The following is a 15,558-nucleotide window of genomic DNA, read 5'->3' as shown; positions in this document are numbered from 1 at the left end:
TCGACAGGTGTTTGGACAACACTCTGAGGCACATGGTGTGATTCTTGGAGTGTCCTGCGCAGGGCTAGGAGTTGGACTTAATTATTTTGATGGGTCCCTTACAACTCAGAATATTCTGTAATTCTATGAAATTCTGTTAGAAATATTACCTAAGCTGTGTATTAAGGAAATATAAAGATACCAGAAGGAAGAAAGGGGCAATGGCTTCTGTTCATTTGAAAATAAATTTTCTGATTGCGTTGGAAGATACTACCATTTTCAAGTTAATGCAAAGGTTATAAGGTAGGTGAAAAAAGCCTTCTGTTTACATCATTAAATGTATTCTCTAAAATACCTCACTTGCTAAAACAAAAACTCAAGAATTTGAGTTGTATTATTTGCAGCCATTGATGCTTGACAAATCATGTACACAAACCCAGTATGATTTCTTCTTGTGATTCTTTTCAATAACAATGCACAGTTAACGTGTTGCATTCAGTGCCATAATAAATAATTTCTAAGTGCAGTAATGTGACAGGATTAGTAATACCAACCCTCCCCTGCCCAAGCCTCTGAGAGCATTGAATGTTACAGAAGCATGGATGAGAAAGAAGGGCTTCAGGTTATCAGCAATAGGCTAAGATGTAATTTCTTCTGCAGGAAGGTTTTTTTTCTAAAATTACCCACCCTAAAAGTATCTTCTTCCAAAATAACTATATTAGACTACGTCAGTTTGAATTTATGTGAATGTACATGTCTTTTGCTGCTCATATCTCATATCTGCTATATGACTGAGGATCATTTTGTTTTTTTGTAATCTTTCTTATTCTTTTTTTTTTTTTTTACTGCGTCTTCTTTCTTTCCCTTCTGCCTTGAAAAATGACTAATTCCTTCTTAGCTAGAAATAGAGATTTTCATTTCAGGGTAATTTTTCTCAGACTTGACTTAGAATCAAAACTAGAATACAGTAAAAAAATCCTACTGAGACTGACAACCCAAATTTTTATCTTCTTTTCTAGTAAAACAACAGTATCTTGATAAAACAGTGTATTAGACTCACTTAATGCTGGATATCCTTATCTTACTTAAATCTCAAATGGCATTCTTCAGTGAATGGCTTAGAATGATTTAACTGAGATGTCACTGGGGTAGCTATTCAAAAATATCAATATTAGTATTTTTTAAAGGATGAGACTAATCAGGAATGTACTAAGAGTGGCATCTTGGGTATTTTGCATTCCACACAAAAGACTTCCAAATGACTCTGAAAATCTGAAGAAACAGCTGAAGTTAATCTCCCCTGACTGAAGATAGTTATACTGCAGCATGTCAACGTCTGCAGTTCCTACGGTGATGTAGCTCAGTGTAGCTCAGGCAAACAAGTGAAGCAAAGCCACACTGAATTGACTGCTGAGGCTTCTGACACTTCCACTATATGTAGTTTGTGAGTTTTACTTTGGACTGGGTCTAGTTTCATGCTTTGAATTGAATGTCCCATAGCTCACTTCAAAGCTATCCCATGAATCATTGCTTTCTTGACTTGTGTGTTCCTTTAGGAATGCCATGCTCACCCTTCATCTGTCTCTCTGTTGCTTGATTTCTCTCTCCAGTCTGAGTGCATGTTGTCCAAATAATGCCTTTTAGGGAAACATGAATGCTGTAGGAGCTGTGCAGAACACTAGAGACTATCCTTCACATGGACTAGAAGTTCCTTTTAAGGTTAATGATTGTCTGCATCCCATATCTTCTGTGGAATGAATGCCACATCAAACATTAAATCCACACAAAGCTGATAAGTATTATAGAATCCATATCTCATCCCAGTCCCTTCTTAGGGGACTAAGAAATAGTCCTCTACAGCATACAGCTGTTCTCCTAAACCAGAAAGGAAAATGGTTCTTCCCAATATCCCCAACTTCCTCTTGATCCAAAGAACTTCTTGATATCTGAAAGATGAAAGGAGAAATTACCGCAACTAACTGCAATCTGAGTAGCTGTCTGGCTGTAATAGAAAGAAGTAGAAATCATCCTGATTTAGGTTTTTTCTTGTTCCTTGTGGAGGACTGTACCTGCATCGCTACCACCAAAGGTTCTTTATGTACTGCATTTGAGACTGTGGCTGGGCTTTTGTGCAGAAGCTATGTGATCAAGGCATGCCACATCCATGGATTATGTGGTTTCTGGGACTATACCTGGTACATATGCAGAGCTAGGATGGGGCAGGTGGTCTCTGACAGAGCTTGTTCCTTCACAGCCCCTGGGAAATTGTTTCTCAAGGCATAGCAGCTCTCAAAGGCAATCCAGAGACTCATGCTGCCTTTACAAAGCTCTGCAGCCAGTGCCCTAATTCCACCAGAAACCTCCTAAGCACAGTCCTTTGCTCGATACATGTACACTTACTCATGTGAGCATCTGGACCGTGGCCTATTGAGGACCAGACAGAGGGGATGTTCCTGCATGTTATTTTATGGAGGTCCTCTAGGGGTTGTAGGCATGTAGATGTGTTCAGCACCATTACCATGCTTTTCCCTAAGCTGTGTCCCAGGACTACTGATCCTGGGGACCAAGGATGTGGGTGTCCAAGGGATTAGTGGAGTGCTCTCTCCTCCCCTGAAGATCTGTTTAAGATATCCATGCTGGCAGCACACACACCACCTGAAACCATGGTTTCACCCACCTCTGAAACATGGTTTTGCCACCTCATGAAAAACATGGTATTCATCTAATTGAAATGAATGCAGAACCACTTGTCAGTCCTCTCCCACTCTACAGCAGGCTTGATATTAGCAACAGGGTGGTGCATCTTCTGGAGAAGCTTTTACAGCAGTAGGAAAAGGAGGAAACAATAATTAAGAAGAGTAATAGAACAGTGAAGAGGCTGATAAAGGAGTGGGGGGGAGTAGGAAGGAGCAGTTCCTTTAGTAGTCTTGGAAGAAGAATAAGGTGGATAAGGGTGACTCTCTGCCTCTGGTTTAGAGAATGCATATGTGACATGGCTCTTTTTAGCCTATGAGATGCAGTTCAGGATATTTCAGGAGCTCTCGTTTTTTGAATAATCCTTTTCTGTTTAACTTGCATTGAAGGATTCCATACTTGTGAGACCTAGTCAACGTTCAAGCCAGGAAGTTGGAAATTCCTCCTTTGAGCATTTTGAGTGGGATTTCTGGTTTAGTATCTTCTAGGAAGAATTCTTTTGGCATGGACCAAAACTGCTTGCGATAACTACTAGGGGTTTACTTCAGAACTGCATTACTTGCAAACCTGAGCTACTAATATAGCTGTAGTATTTGTTTGGTGGCTGTGTAAAAGTTAAAACCATGCTCACTGGGGACTTGCATTTAATAGAAGTGTAATTTATGCCCCAATCTTCAGAGCTGAAAGCTTACTTGAGTTTCTTATTATATCACTTGGTCTCAAGTGATTTTATTACTGAAGTGTCAAATATATTAAAGTGATAGAGCAATCTTAAAATGGAAGAAAAGTGGAGAAATAGCGTGTTAGTTTTTGAGTGATAAAGTACACTACACTGTCTTAATGTAAACCATAAATGGCAAAGCATCATAAGAAAGTGGAAGATTTCATGGCTTTTAACAATTTAATGAAATGTCAATACTCACGGTTCCCCAATTCCCTTCTTTTTAGAAAGTGATTGTTTGAATGTTTCAGGGCTACCACATCAATCTGTAGGGCAATGTAAACCTGCTTTCAAATGTTCTCTTGTCTTCCAAGTAGTTGCAGATAGAGACACTGTTTTATTATATTGTCCAAATGTTTCCTGGCTGTCAGAATGATGAGGGAAAGGGCACAAGGAAAATCATAGACACCCATATATCGTATTGGATTATTGTCTTCAGTGACATTAAACTCTCTAGGGTGGGGAGGTTAAGTGCAGGCAAGTGCTTACTGGATTTGCACAGCTGACATGTGGTTCCTGTCTACAGCATGCTGCACATGTTCGGCTTTAAATACAATTTACCTCTGTTAGGTTTCACTAAAAATGACTGCAGTACATGCAGATCTCTTCACTGTCTCCCTCCTACTACCAAAACCAAAGTCATATAGCTTGTATACAAGCACTGGGAGTCTTCTATTACAAAATTACTGATGGTGATGTTTAAATTATGCTTTTTCCTTTAGCAGGCAAACATTGCCTTTTTAATAATCATTAATAATTATTTATTAAATATAGTAAACAATAATACTATTTATCCATTGTGTTTAACTTTTTGTTGTCCACTACACACACTTAACACTGACTATAAAAATACTCATTTGATATTGTTTTCATTGCCTCTGGCCTTTTTGTCAATACTCTGAGTCTCACAAGCAGGAAGGATAATGATTAGTTTTCTCATTTCTTTGTGAGAAGGTGATGTTAGCTCTGTGTTACGATTTTAATCTTTTCACTGTAGGAGGTATAGAAAACTAATTTACCTTTGGAAGTAGAGTTGTTAGCTTTACTTACAATTACTTTCACCAATTCTGGCTAGATATGACTGTAAATGCTGGTGTTATGGCAATAAATTATAACTGTGTACATGTCCAGGCTTTGTTTTTTGTTGGGATTTAAAAGTGTATGTCAGTTTCATAGAGTATTGATAGGTATTAATAGGTTTAGCATTAAAGGCGTTATCTCTTGAACATCAGTAGTATTTAATGTAAGAGATTATATTAAATATCTGTATAAATCATATAGATACTTTAGCTTGTATCAGTTTTCAGCTTGGTATGGTGATGACAGCCTTATAAACATACTCTCTCTGTGGTTGAAAATAACAGCAGGGATTTTTGCAGTGTTTATAGAAAATGGAACTTACGCAGTTATCTTCTGATGCAAAAGTGCATGCTTGAGGCTTCTGTGCTTCCATTTTCTTAAATCCTCAGGCAGAAGTGTAGAAATATGCATAGTTTGATTGTGGATGTGCTGTGAATTAATGCAACAACAGAGCAGATGCATCTGGAGCTTCTGGATGTTACTGTCTCATGTTACTGAAAGTCTGAATATAGGTTTCCACAGAAGACAGAAGCAGAGAGCAATGCTATATTATCCTCTTCAGTGTACGTATCATACAGAGTTCTAGGACTATGTGTAATTACTGTTTAAATAGAGAAAACTCAAATTTTTAAATAATATAAATGACAGTACTTTCAAAGAAAATCTACCCTCCTGACTAGCTCATCCTTGAAAAAGAGGTTCCTTCCCTTCTGTGCTGCTTGCATGTGTATTATTTGCTTAGGCTGCCCCCATTGCTTACATTATTTGCTGGGTCACTAAAAACATTCTTACTGCTTCAGAACCTTGAATGGTTTTTATTCCACAGGCAACATCCCACTGCTGCTCTCAGGAGTTTGTCTCCTCTTTCGGTTTTTTTCCGATAGTACCTGAAGAAGAGAGTCTCTTACAAGACTAAATTTTACTTGAAACCTTATCTATGTGAATAAATGAGGACTAATGCCGTATGGGTAAGATTTGAGGAATTTATGCATGAGTAGATTTATGTTACATTGATCGTAAAAGAAATTAAAACCTTTAAACTTCTTATGTTTCTTGTAGTATTTTCTAGTAATTGGCAAGCTCTTAAAGAATAGTTTTACTATGATAGGTAAGAAGAGGTCCCCTGTAAGACAGAGCAACTCCTTTGTTCTGAACTTAGATTTGTCTTCGCTTAGCCCAAGAACTTCCTAGAGAATCATTAATGTATAACTAACACAAGCAAAACTCCTGTCCTTTTATTGACATGTAACAATGTTTATGGAGTATTCCAGCTCGCAACTTCCTGGGGATTTTCTCCTTCCATCCTGTTCTGAATAAGTTTATTAGTCTACTTGGTTTCTTCTTAGTCTACAGTTTTTCCTGTTAACCTCTCCTAGCCTGCGTGTTGTGCACAGTTACACCTCTACACATGGATGTCTAATTGAAGAATTGAAAGGCAGTGAGCAGGATTAGGTACTGAGTATTACACAGCTATCAGCCTCTGGAACTCAAGAAAAACTCTGATAGGTGAGTTCATTCAGTTGCTCTTAAGGAGTTAGTAATTTGCTTTTCCTTCAGAAGATGCCACATTTCCATGCCACAACAAGTAGGTGGGAACAAGTGCACAGTGCTTGTCACAGGCTCCCATGCTCACTCTAACAGCACTTACTATGTGGTAAGTAGTCGATCCTGGCATACTAATGAAATTTTCAATACTACTTTTGTGACAGAATATTGTGTACTGTCAATAAGTATTTTCTCATAGTGTTTCAGAGACATTGCTGCTGATCTGTCTATCACATTTCTTGAGTTCCAATTCTTTGCTGCTGTACATGGTCTGTCTTCAGGTTTCTGCATAGCAAAAATGAAAATCTGAAAATGAGAGCAAAAATGGCCTTTTAAATCTAAACACGTTTCTCTGAATTTGTATTTACTTTTGGTTCAGGTTGTAAGATTTCTTGTCTCAGATTATGAGAAGTTTCTGATACTATAATAGAGAAAATATTACTACATATTGATTTCTGTTTCAAACTTTGCTGGTTAGGACAGAATTTGCACTATGAAATGCCTCGCTTAAAAATTTACAAAACATTACTATTGATTTTGGTTTTGCTATAATAAGTACAATAATTAGCCTCATTCCATTTGTATTTTATGGAAAAAAATGTATTACAGAGAGGTTTTTTTGCAAAAAGGAAATTGTCTTAAATTTATTGAACCTCGATTACATCGTTCATCAGCTTTCCGTGTCATACAGTCTTGTCTCCTTAATGTCCTGCATCTCTTGACTGTGTAAAAGTTGTTTGCATATGGGGCACCAGCAGATCTGGAGAAACTTTTAATATGTTGTGAGTGTTTTGTCATTACAGGTCTCCAAGTTAGCTGATGTCATGATCAGACATGGTGTGAAGAAAGGAGATCGTGTGGTCATCTACATGCCCATGATTCCACAGACAGTGTACTGTATGCTGGCTTGTGCAAGAATAGGAGCCATCCATAGCCTGATTTTTGGTGGATTTGCATCTAAAGAGCTTTCTGTTCGCATTGATCATGCAAAGGTAATAACAGATTGTATTGGATCTGGCTGAGGTGGAGTTCAGTTCCCCATAGCAGCCTTCACAGTGCTGTGCTTTGCATTGGTAGCTAGAAGGGGGTTGATAACACACTGGTGTTTTTGCTACTGCTTAGCAGTGCTGGCACAGCACCAGCTCTATCTCTCAACATTCCTCCCCCTGCCCCCAGTCGAGGGCAAGATCCTGGGAGGGAGCACAACCAGGCCAGCGGACCCAAATTAACCAAAGGGATATTCCATACCATCAGCTCAGACATAAGAGCTAAGGGAAGGAGGAGGAAGGGAGAGCATTTGTTGTTTATGTTTGCCTTCTGAGAACCACTTACATGTGCTGAAGCCCTGATGCCCGGGAAATGGCTGGACGTCTCTTGCTAATGGGAAGTAAAGAGTAAACCTTGTTATTTTCCTCTTCGTGCATGCAAACTTTCACTTTTGCTTTAGTAAACTACCTTGTCTCAACCTGCAAGTTGTTTTCCATCTTACTCTCTCTTCATTGTCCAACTGGGAAGGGGAGTGATAGAGCAGCTTTTGTGGGCACCTGCCGTCTAGCCAAGGTCAGCCCACTACACCTATTTGGAGTGATAAACACCATTGCTTTAGTTACTAGTTAAGTCAATATAACAAGCTTGTTGCTTTTGGGTTTTTTTTCCAGAGAGGGTAACATTTCTCTTTGTGTGGCACGCAGTCTCAGTTTGTGTATAATGTGCAATGTTGCAATATGAACACAGTACAACATCTCTGCTGAGGCTAATACTTGTATAACAGACATTGAGATACAAATTTTCACCCCTTTTAAAAAAGCGTGAGTTTAACACACTACTGTCTGTATAGAGCGTACTTTCTTCTCCCATTGGTCAATCTTTTTCTACAAAGCATCGTGTTAACACCTGCTTTATGTCCAGCATTTTCATCAAGTGTATGAGAAAAATGCTGCCAACCCAAAATAATTTCATTGGTTTATTTGATGTTTAGACATGTTAGGTAGTACATTTTTTCAGCTATGTTGTGGTTTAGGAATGGTATTCCCCAAGTTAGTGTTCCCACTGAAATGTTTCAAATTGCACGCTGCTCGCTCACTCCCCTTTCCCCTCCGTCTCCTTCTGCGACAGGATGGAGAGGAGAATTGGAGGCAGGAAAGGTAAAGATCACAGGCTAAGAATGATTTGCTGGAAACAGCAATGAGATAAAAAACCAAACAGTAACAACAACACTATTAATAACAGAGTGTAGAAGGAAGGCAAATGATTCACATGCGAGTTCTCACCATGCACAACTGGTGCTGCCTGACCACTCCCTCTGCCACCTTCCCAGAAGGAACCCATCCCCCTCCCCACCCTGTGTATGGCATGAGATGGTATAGAATAACCTCAGAGTCCAGGCTGTGCCTCTCTTGGTTACTGCAAAAATTAACCCTGTCATGGCTGGAACCAGGACAAGCTATAATTCTACTTCATTTAATTTCTACATGAATCAGGGCAGCTATGGAACCAGTTACCTTAAATAAATGACTCTGCGGAGAACATAATTAGCAGAGCTCAATGCTTTAAGGGCTTCTGTGTTTGGCATAAATTGATCTTGTTTATGAGGGGTTATGTAAGTCTGTGTTAGTGAAAATGCAAATAGTACTTTACTAATTTACTTAGTAACTTATGTATGCATTAGTTTCAACTGGAATGGTCTGTTCTTGTGTTCTACTCGTGAATAAGACAAAGTCCTTGTCATCTTGATCAGTCACCTGGATCATTCAGACTATCTGTGAATCTATCACTGAATCATGTTACTTAGATAGAACATTGTGCAGGGTAAAGTCCACAGGATTTGTGGACTTACTTAGATTTCTGTGTACAGAAGTGCTTTTCAGATGACCGAGGTTTGAATTTTGTAAATATCTGTAAATAAAAAGTTGAATGCATTTCCCCTCCTCTCCTTAGTGTTTTAACAAAGTTAATAAAATGGCTAAAATGGTTGACTGGAATAGTAAAAAAAAAAAGGCTAACAACAACTCTAGTTTTCCCTGTCTTTCTTCCCACTTCCCCACTTTTTTAAGAAGCTATAAAAAGTAATGTTAACTCACAGAATTAGGGAAAAATAATGTAGAAGAAAAATGATAAACTTTAAAAATGGAGGTTGCTATAATACACAAATCATCTAGCATGTTTACTCTTAGAGTATTTTGCAATTATTACCTAATTAATCCCAATGGTTTCTCTCTGGGGAACAGAGGGAGACAGCACAATAATCATAATCCTTGCTTCATGTATTAAAATGAAAATGGAGAAAGTGTAAATGTTTTACCGGAGGTCACATAGCAACTCTTTTGAAGGGTTAGCTGTAGAATTACTAGCTGCAGGCCATGGATTAAATCCTAATTTACATTGCTTTTTGGTTTCTTTAAAAGGCAGACTTAAGTATTATGGATGATTTTTGGTCTATCTGATGCATAATGAAAATGTGAGTAAAGAGGAGAGGCACATCCTCATTCTAAATTTCAAAACATGTCCCAGTTTTGCAACATGGTAAAACTTTCATCATAAGTGAATTGCACGCTACTGACTTTATCTTTAGGATTTGTATATAAGTACCTGTGATAGATGGTATTCTTCTGAACTCAGAAGTTAATTAAAGCAGTCTCAAAATAACCTAACCTTTTTATTAGGCTTTTTTGTGAATTGGTTTAGATGCTGAATACAGGACCTGATGTTGGTGAGATTAAGTAGAAGGAGTTAAGAATGTACAGTGGAAATCTGGCTGTTAGATACTTTTGTGTAAAAAAAAGTCAAATTTCGTTAGAAGATCTGAGTGAAAGAAATAACAAGAACTTTCTAGTGACTATGAAAAGGTACATACACGTTACCATTTTACCTTAATTTATCTTGAATTTAAAATAGGGAATGCTGCAAAGTCCTGCAGCTGGTAATTTCTACTCATGTCAGGTATTGGCAGTTACAGGTATTCTTCACTGAATTTTGATGAAGTAATACAGATCATGAGAACAGAATTTTTTGTCATCTTTTACCTAAATCTAGGAATATATAATTTGCAATATCAAAGCAATAGGTAGGTTCATAGAATCATTGAACAGTTTGGGTTGGAAGGTCATCTAGTCCAACTCCTATGCAGTGGGCAGGGACATCTTCAACCAGATCAGGTTGCTCAGAGCTCTGTCAAACCTAACTTTGAATGTTCCTGGGGGTGGGGCATCTACCACATCTCTGGGCAACCTGTGCCAGTGTTTCACCACCATCATCGTAAAAAGTTTCTTCCTTAAATCTTGTATAAATCTAGCCTCTCAGTTTAAAACCATTACCCCTGGTCCCATTGCTACAGGCCCTGCTAGAAAGTTTGTCTCCATCTTTCTTATAAGCCCCCTTTAGGTACTGAAATGCCACAATGAGGTTACCCCAGAGCCGTCTCTTCTCCAGGCTGAACAACTCCAACTCTAAACTTTCCTCATAGCATAGAGGGGCTCTGCCCTTCTGATCATCCTCATGGCCATCCTCTGGACCTACTCATACAGATCCATGTCTTTCCTGCGCTGAGGACCTTGGAGCTGGATGTAGTACTCCTAATGAGGTCTCAGGAGAGCAGAGTGGAGGGCAGAATCACCTCACTTGACCTAATGGCCACGCTGCTTGTGATGCAGCCCAGCGTAAAATTGGCTTTCTGGGCTGTGAGCACCCATTGCCAGTTCATGTCCAGCTTTTCATCCACCATTGTCACCAAGTCCTTCTCAATAGGGCTGCTCTTGATCCCTTCATCCCCCAGGGTGCATCGATTTTTGCAGAGGTTGCCGTGGCAAAGGTGGAGGACCTTGCACTTGGCCTTGTTGAATGTCATTAGATTGTCATGGGCCCATTCTTTGAGCTTGTCCTTGTCCCTCTGGGTGGCATCCCATCCTTCAGGAGTGTCAACCTTTATTGCTTTTACTGAACTATGCGTTGTATGCTATTAGAGACTACAGAAGAATTTGTAGGAGGAGTCTTTACAACACAATAAAAGTACTGGTCTTGTACCTATAACTTGTACTATTGGGCCTTGCTTTATCTCATTTCTGTTTCATAATGGGTTTTTTCTATAGCTCTCTATCTCTGGCATTTCTTCTCTAGCAGACCCTTGAACTCTCCTGGTTTTCCTTCAAACTAATTATATTTCTGTCTAATCTTACCATGCAGAACTACATGGAGCCACAGAAGAGGTGGGAAATGGGTATATAAAAGCAATATGGGAGTAGAAGTGCAGGGGAAATAATGTCAGTATGCAGAGAGGTAAAACAGTAGAAAACAGCAGTTAGAACCAGTAGTGAGCCTTTAATTTAATTTGCACAGCGATCCATGATGCTTTTTCACTTGGGTAATACATCACCTTAGCCAATTTAGTATTGGTTATTTTTAGATGTCCTTACTGCATACAAAGGAGTTGATGAGCAGAGATGGCATCATTTACAAATGACTGTACAACTAGTGATGGCAGCAGTCTTTCATCTTAACAATTTAATAGAATCGTGTATCTTACATTTATTACAGTCTTAATTTCAGGGTAGCCTCCAGATGAATTTTCAGTTTAACTGCTTTGTATTGTATCATCTTTTATTAAATCACTGCAACCCAAAAGAGAAAGTTGACAAATGCTGAAATTTTAAAGCTCATCTGAAATCTTTATTTGAATACACACCAATTAGGGAACTTCTCTGAATGGCAGATTTGGACAGGAAGCATTTTATTATTGCACAAGAAAACAATTTAATCTGTGTTTTCTCTGCTGAATTTAATGCAGCTTTAACTGTGGCATTGTGGTTTGTGCCTACTTAATGAGATTTATGCTAATGCATACAATTAGTAAAGTAGCTTGATCAAACTGAGGGGCGTAAGATAAATACACTTCTGAAACTCCAGAAAGAAGGAGATTGAAGATTCATTCTTTTCCAATTAAAATGTATTCTAACACATACTTTCTTTGGTGGTACCTTTTCTTTCCCAAAAAACAGGAAATAAAAGGACCTAAGTCAAACTAGCTTGTATGTGTATTTCTTGACTTAGGAAATCTTACATAAAATCTGCAGGTAATTTAATGACAAAGTTGTGAAGTCCTCATCTGGAAATAGAAATTATTCTAAAAAATCCCCAGAATTACAGAAATCTGATTTTTACTGGTGTGGCATCCTCTGTCCTGCAATCATCACTTGAAAGACTTTAGCTTATTCTCTTCTTCAGTTTCTAGTTTCCTACCATCTCATTTGCCTTCTTTTCCCTCTTTCTCCTGTTTTTCCTCCTATACCACTTAATTGCAGGCTGGGAAAGAGCCAGCAAAGTGCTATAGCTAATTTTGAAATATGCAATTGGATGCAATAGAAAGCAGGCTAAACAGGACTGATAATTGTTGACATCGCTGTACTGCTCTTCCTTAATGGAGGAGCTAAGATAGACCTGGTTTTTTCTCTCTATGTTCATTAATATTTGTGCAACTTAGAAGAAGTTAATACTGTTGATTTCTTACTCAAATTTGTTTGAAGATAGTGAAGAGTGTCTGAAGTTATTAGTGTGCTTCCGAACAAAAAGCACGTGAATGGACAGCAAGATCACACAAACTTGATTTCCTTTAGAAAACTGATCTAAACCCGTTTCTAATTATGTGAAGATAAATTTTATACATTGAATATCATTAATCAAATAATTTAACAGAAAACATGTTATGTGGTTACTTATCTAAAATATATTGCAGATGTATATATCAACAATCTAACTTCTTTTTTTTTTTAGCCCAAATTTATTGTAACAGCTAGTTTTGGAGTAGAACCGAAAAGAAAAGTGGAATACATATCCCTCCTAGAAGGAGCACTGGCAAGGATACAGAGCAAACCTGATAAAGTTCTCATTTACAAGCGACCTAATTTGGTGGGTGTACACTTGTTCTGACTTTATGTTAACTTTCAGATGTTTATGTAGTGCATTTGCCTTTTCTTTTTTACAGGTAAAATTTTACTGTATCTATTGTGGTTTGTTTTTTAATTTTAAAGGCAAACATTTTATTTGTAAGATTTAAATAGTAAATAGAACTAATGCATCTGAGAGATTACTGTACAGAAAATTGAATAGTACTGTATAGAAAATTTGAATATTCCATTTGGAATGGAATTTGACCAAATTCCATTTATTCTGTTTTTCTTTTGACAATTTTCTTATTTTTCAATGGACAGGGCCATGTTCCTCTTACTCGAGGTCGTGATCTTGACTGGGAAGAAGAGCTTGCAACAGCACAGTGTTCTAAATGTGTCTCAGTTCCCTCAGACCATCCACTTTATATTCTGTATACATCTGGAACAACAGGCTTGCCCAAGGTAAAGAACTATCTGAAGTCTACTTGTCTGTGACCAATCTATTTGCAGTTTCACTTGAGAAAATATTTAATAAAAAAGATTTAAAATGTTTGCCAGAGCACAATGCTGTAAATGATAAGCATTGCTAGAAAAGGTTTAATCTTATTTATTCACATTTCACTAGTTTAAAGGCAATGTATAGGAATAAATCATGTTTGTTTATTTAAATAGTAGTAATGTAAAGCTAAGATGCATTTGCTTCAAGATGTTTGTACAATATAAACTTTTGAGGACAGCAGAATGTCTTTTATCCAGTACTATCTTCTGTGTTTTAACTGTTTTAGATAAGCGTAGTATAGTGACTTAATGGCAAGATTTGTTAATACATCACTTGTGTGATGGTATGTGATTGCTGACTACTCTTGTTCATTATTTACATATTAGCTAATTTTCCTGTAGATAAGACATGGTGAATGACGTTACAGATTAAATGGGTTTAAGCATATTCTGAAAACTTGTGTTACTGAACAATTCTGAGGACATAATTCCCCTGAAAAGTTTAGACTGAGTAAGTGAAAATTAGCATAGGGTATTTGAAAATGTTTACTTTTGAATGTAAATTAGTTTTAATGACCTATTTTTAAAGGATTGCATTTTAAAAGAGGGCTGTCTGAATGTTTGCTTGGTACTTATAACGCTCTTTTACAGTGTGCGGAAGACAAGCTGAATATAATTTTCTGTTGCTAGTCTTACAACCAAAGATTCAGACAGTATCATATATCCCTGGATATGACAGTGCTTAGACTACTACTAGAAAATTATTTAATCATGTTGCCTATAAAGTTCAGAATCTATGAGGATGTAAGGGAAAACAAGTATCAGTTTTGTTGAGAAAATTGTCTTCTGCTTTTACCTTCAAGATGGGCCCTTTAAAGCAATACATTTATCTTGAATTATTTTATTGTCAAAAAGCCCAAGATAAGATCCTTTGTTACTACAGGAATTTTTCTTGACTGTGAGTTTCAATATAGTGTCTCAGAGATAAAAGTTCTCAGAAGTTTACTTCAGTCTGTTGGCTCTTTGAGTGAATCACCCTTATAAGAGGGAGATTGTCAACTAGCACTGAGCTACAATAAGTAACTCAGTGAATAAAATAACTTTTTTATTTGTTTAAGGATCTTAATTTAAATGCTCGTGCAACTAAAATTAATCAGTTATGACCTTCATAGCAAAACTGTTGTTAATCTCAGAGCAGGAGCTAAATTAGAAGCTGAGTCTAACAAAGGCAATCTACTGTCTGAAAATGGCGAAAGGTTAGTTAACCATTCTCTCCCTTATCAATCTCCATTTTAATGAGTTAATGTGTCTCTACAGTCCCTCATTTCTTGGATGAGGTCTGAAAGTCCCTCTTTCATTCTATGAAGTACATCAAGAAAATGTAGCATGCCTAGCATGGACACATTGCTGCTGCATTGTAATGTCTGTGCAGAGGATATTTGAATTTTAGTTCAGGACACCAGGACATAGTTTACTTAATTCTTTCCTCTAGGAACAGAGTACTAGAAGGTGAAATATATGAAATCTATAGTAACCATATTATATTGCAAAATATTTCCAAAATTTTCCTACAATGAGTCTTCCAGAGCTGGTTATTGATTTACCAAGGTGCATGATGCTATTGATACTCTCTCATTCTAATTTTCCCTCTTTTAGGTGAAGACTGGGATGTTCTTCATTTTGCATTTTTATGTGCACTTCAGGCCAGATATAAACTTTCAAAAATATACATTTATTTAAGCCAAGTTTCTGACATCTTTAAAAAAGTCAGTGCAGAAAGACGGGTACATTTCAGGGAGTAATTCACTCCAGTTGTCTTAGGGATTGTCTACTTCACAGGTGCCTCTCTTATCCAGTGATGATACAGAGAGACTAGGCAATGAATTTAAAACATGCCTAACATTTAGATGGCACAGTGTGAGGTAAATACTCAATCTCTTATTTTTTGTCAGCATATGTTGACTAAATATTTGTATATCCATTTTTTATGAGAGAATTCTAGATTTGTTAGTAATCCTCTGAAAACTATTGTCATCTAGGCCTTGGGTTGTGTTTTTGTTTTTTTATTGTATGTTTGTTTGTTTTCCAAAATTACTTCTTTTGTGGAAGTGCTAGTACACACACGTTCTTTTTGGAATAGATCCTTTTCTTTAGGAGTATTGG

General features: G+C 37.4%; 1 protein-coding gene across 1 annotated transcript in view; it reads left to right on the top strand.

Annotated features, from left to right (window-relative positions):
- Nucleotides 1–15,558, top strand: part of ACSS3 (acyl-CoA synthetase short chain family member 3) — an 87,519-nt gene that overhangs the window by 9,787 nt on the left and 62,174 nt on the right. The window contains exons 3-5 of the mRNA XM_027653768.1: nucleotides 6,823–7,011; nucleotides 12,782–12,916; nucleotides 13,219–13,359. Of these exons, the coding sequence (XP_027509569.1) occupies nucleotides 6,823–7,011; nucleotides 12,782–12,916; nucleotides 13,219–13,359 (465 nt within the window). The remainder of the gene's footprint in view (nucleotides 1–6,822; nucleotides 7,012–12,781; nucleotides 12,917–13,218; nucleotides 13,360–15,558) is intronic.

Source organism: Corapipo altera, unplaced genomic scaffold (assembly GCF_003945725.1).
Source record: "Corapipo altera isolate COAL_440 unplaced genomic scaffold, ASM394572v1 1, whole genome shotgun sequence".
Lineage (NCBI taxonomy): Eukaryota > Metazoa > Chordata > Aves > Passeriformes > Pipridae > Corapipo > Corapipo altera.
The sequence above is the reverse complement of the archived record's forward strand: the minus strand, read 5'-3'. Positions and strand labels throughout refer to the sequence as shown.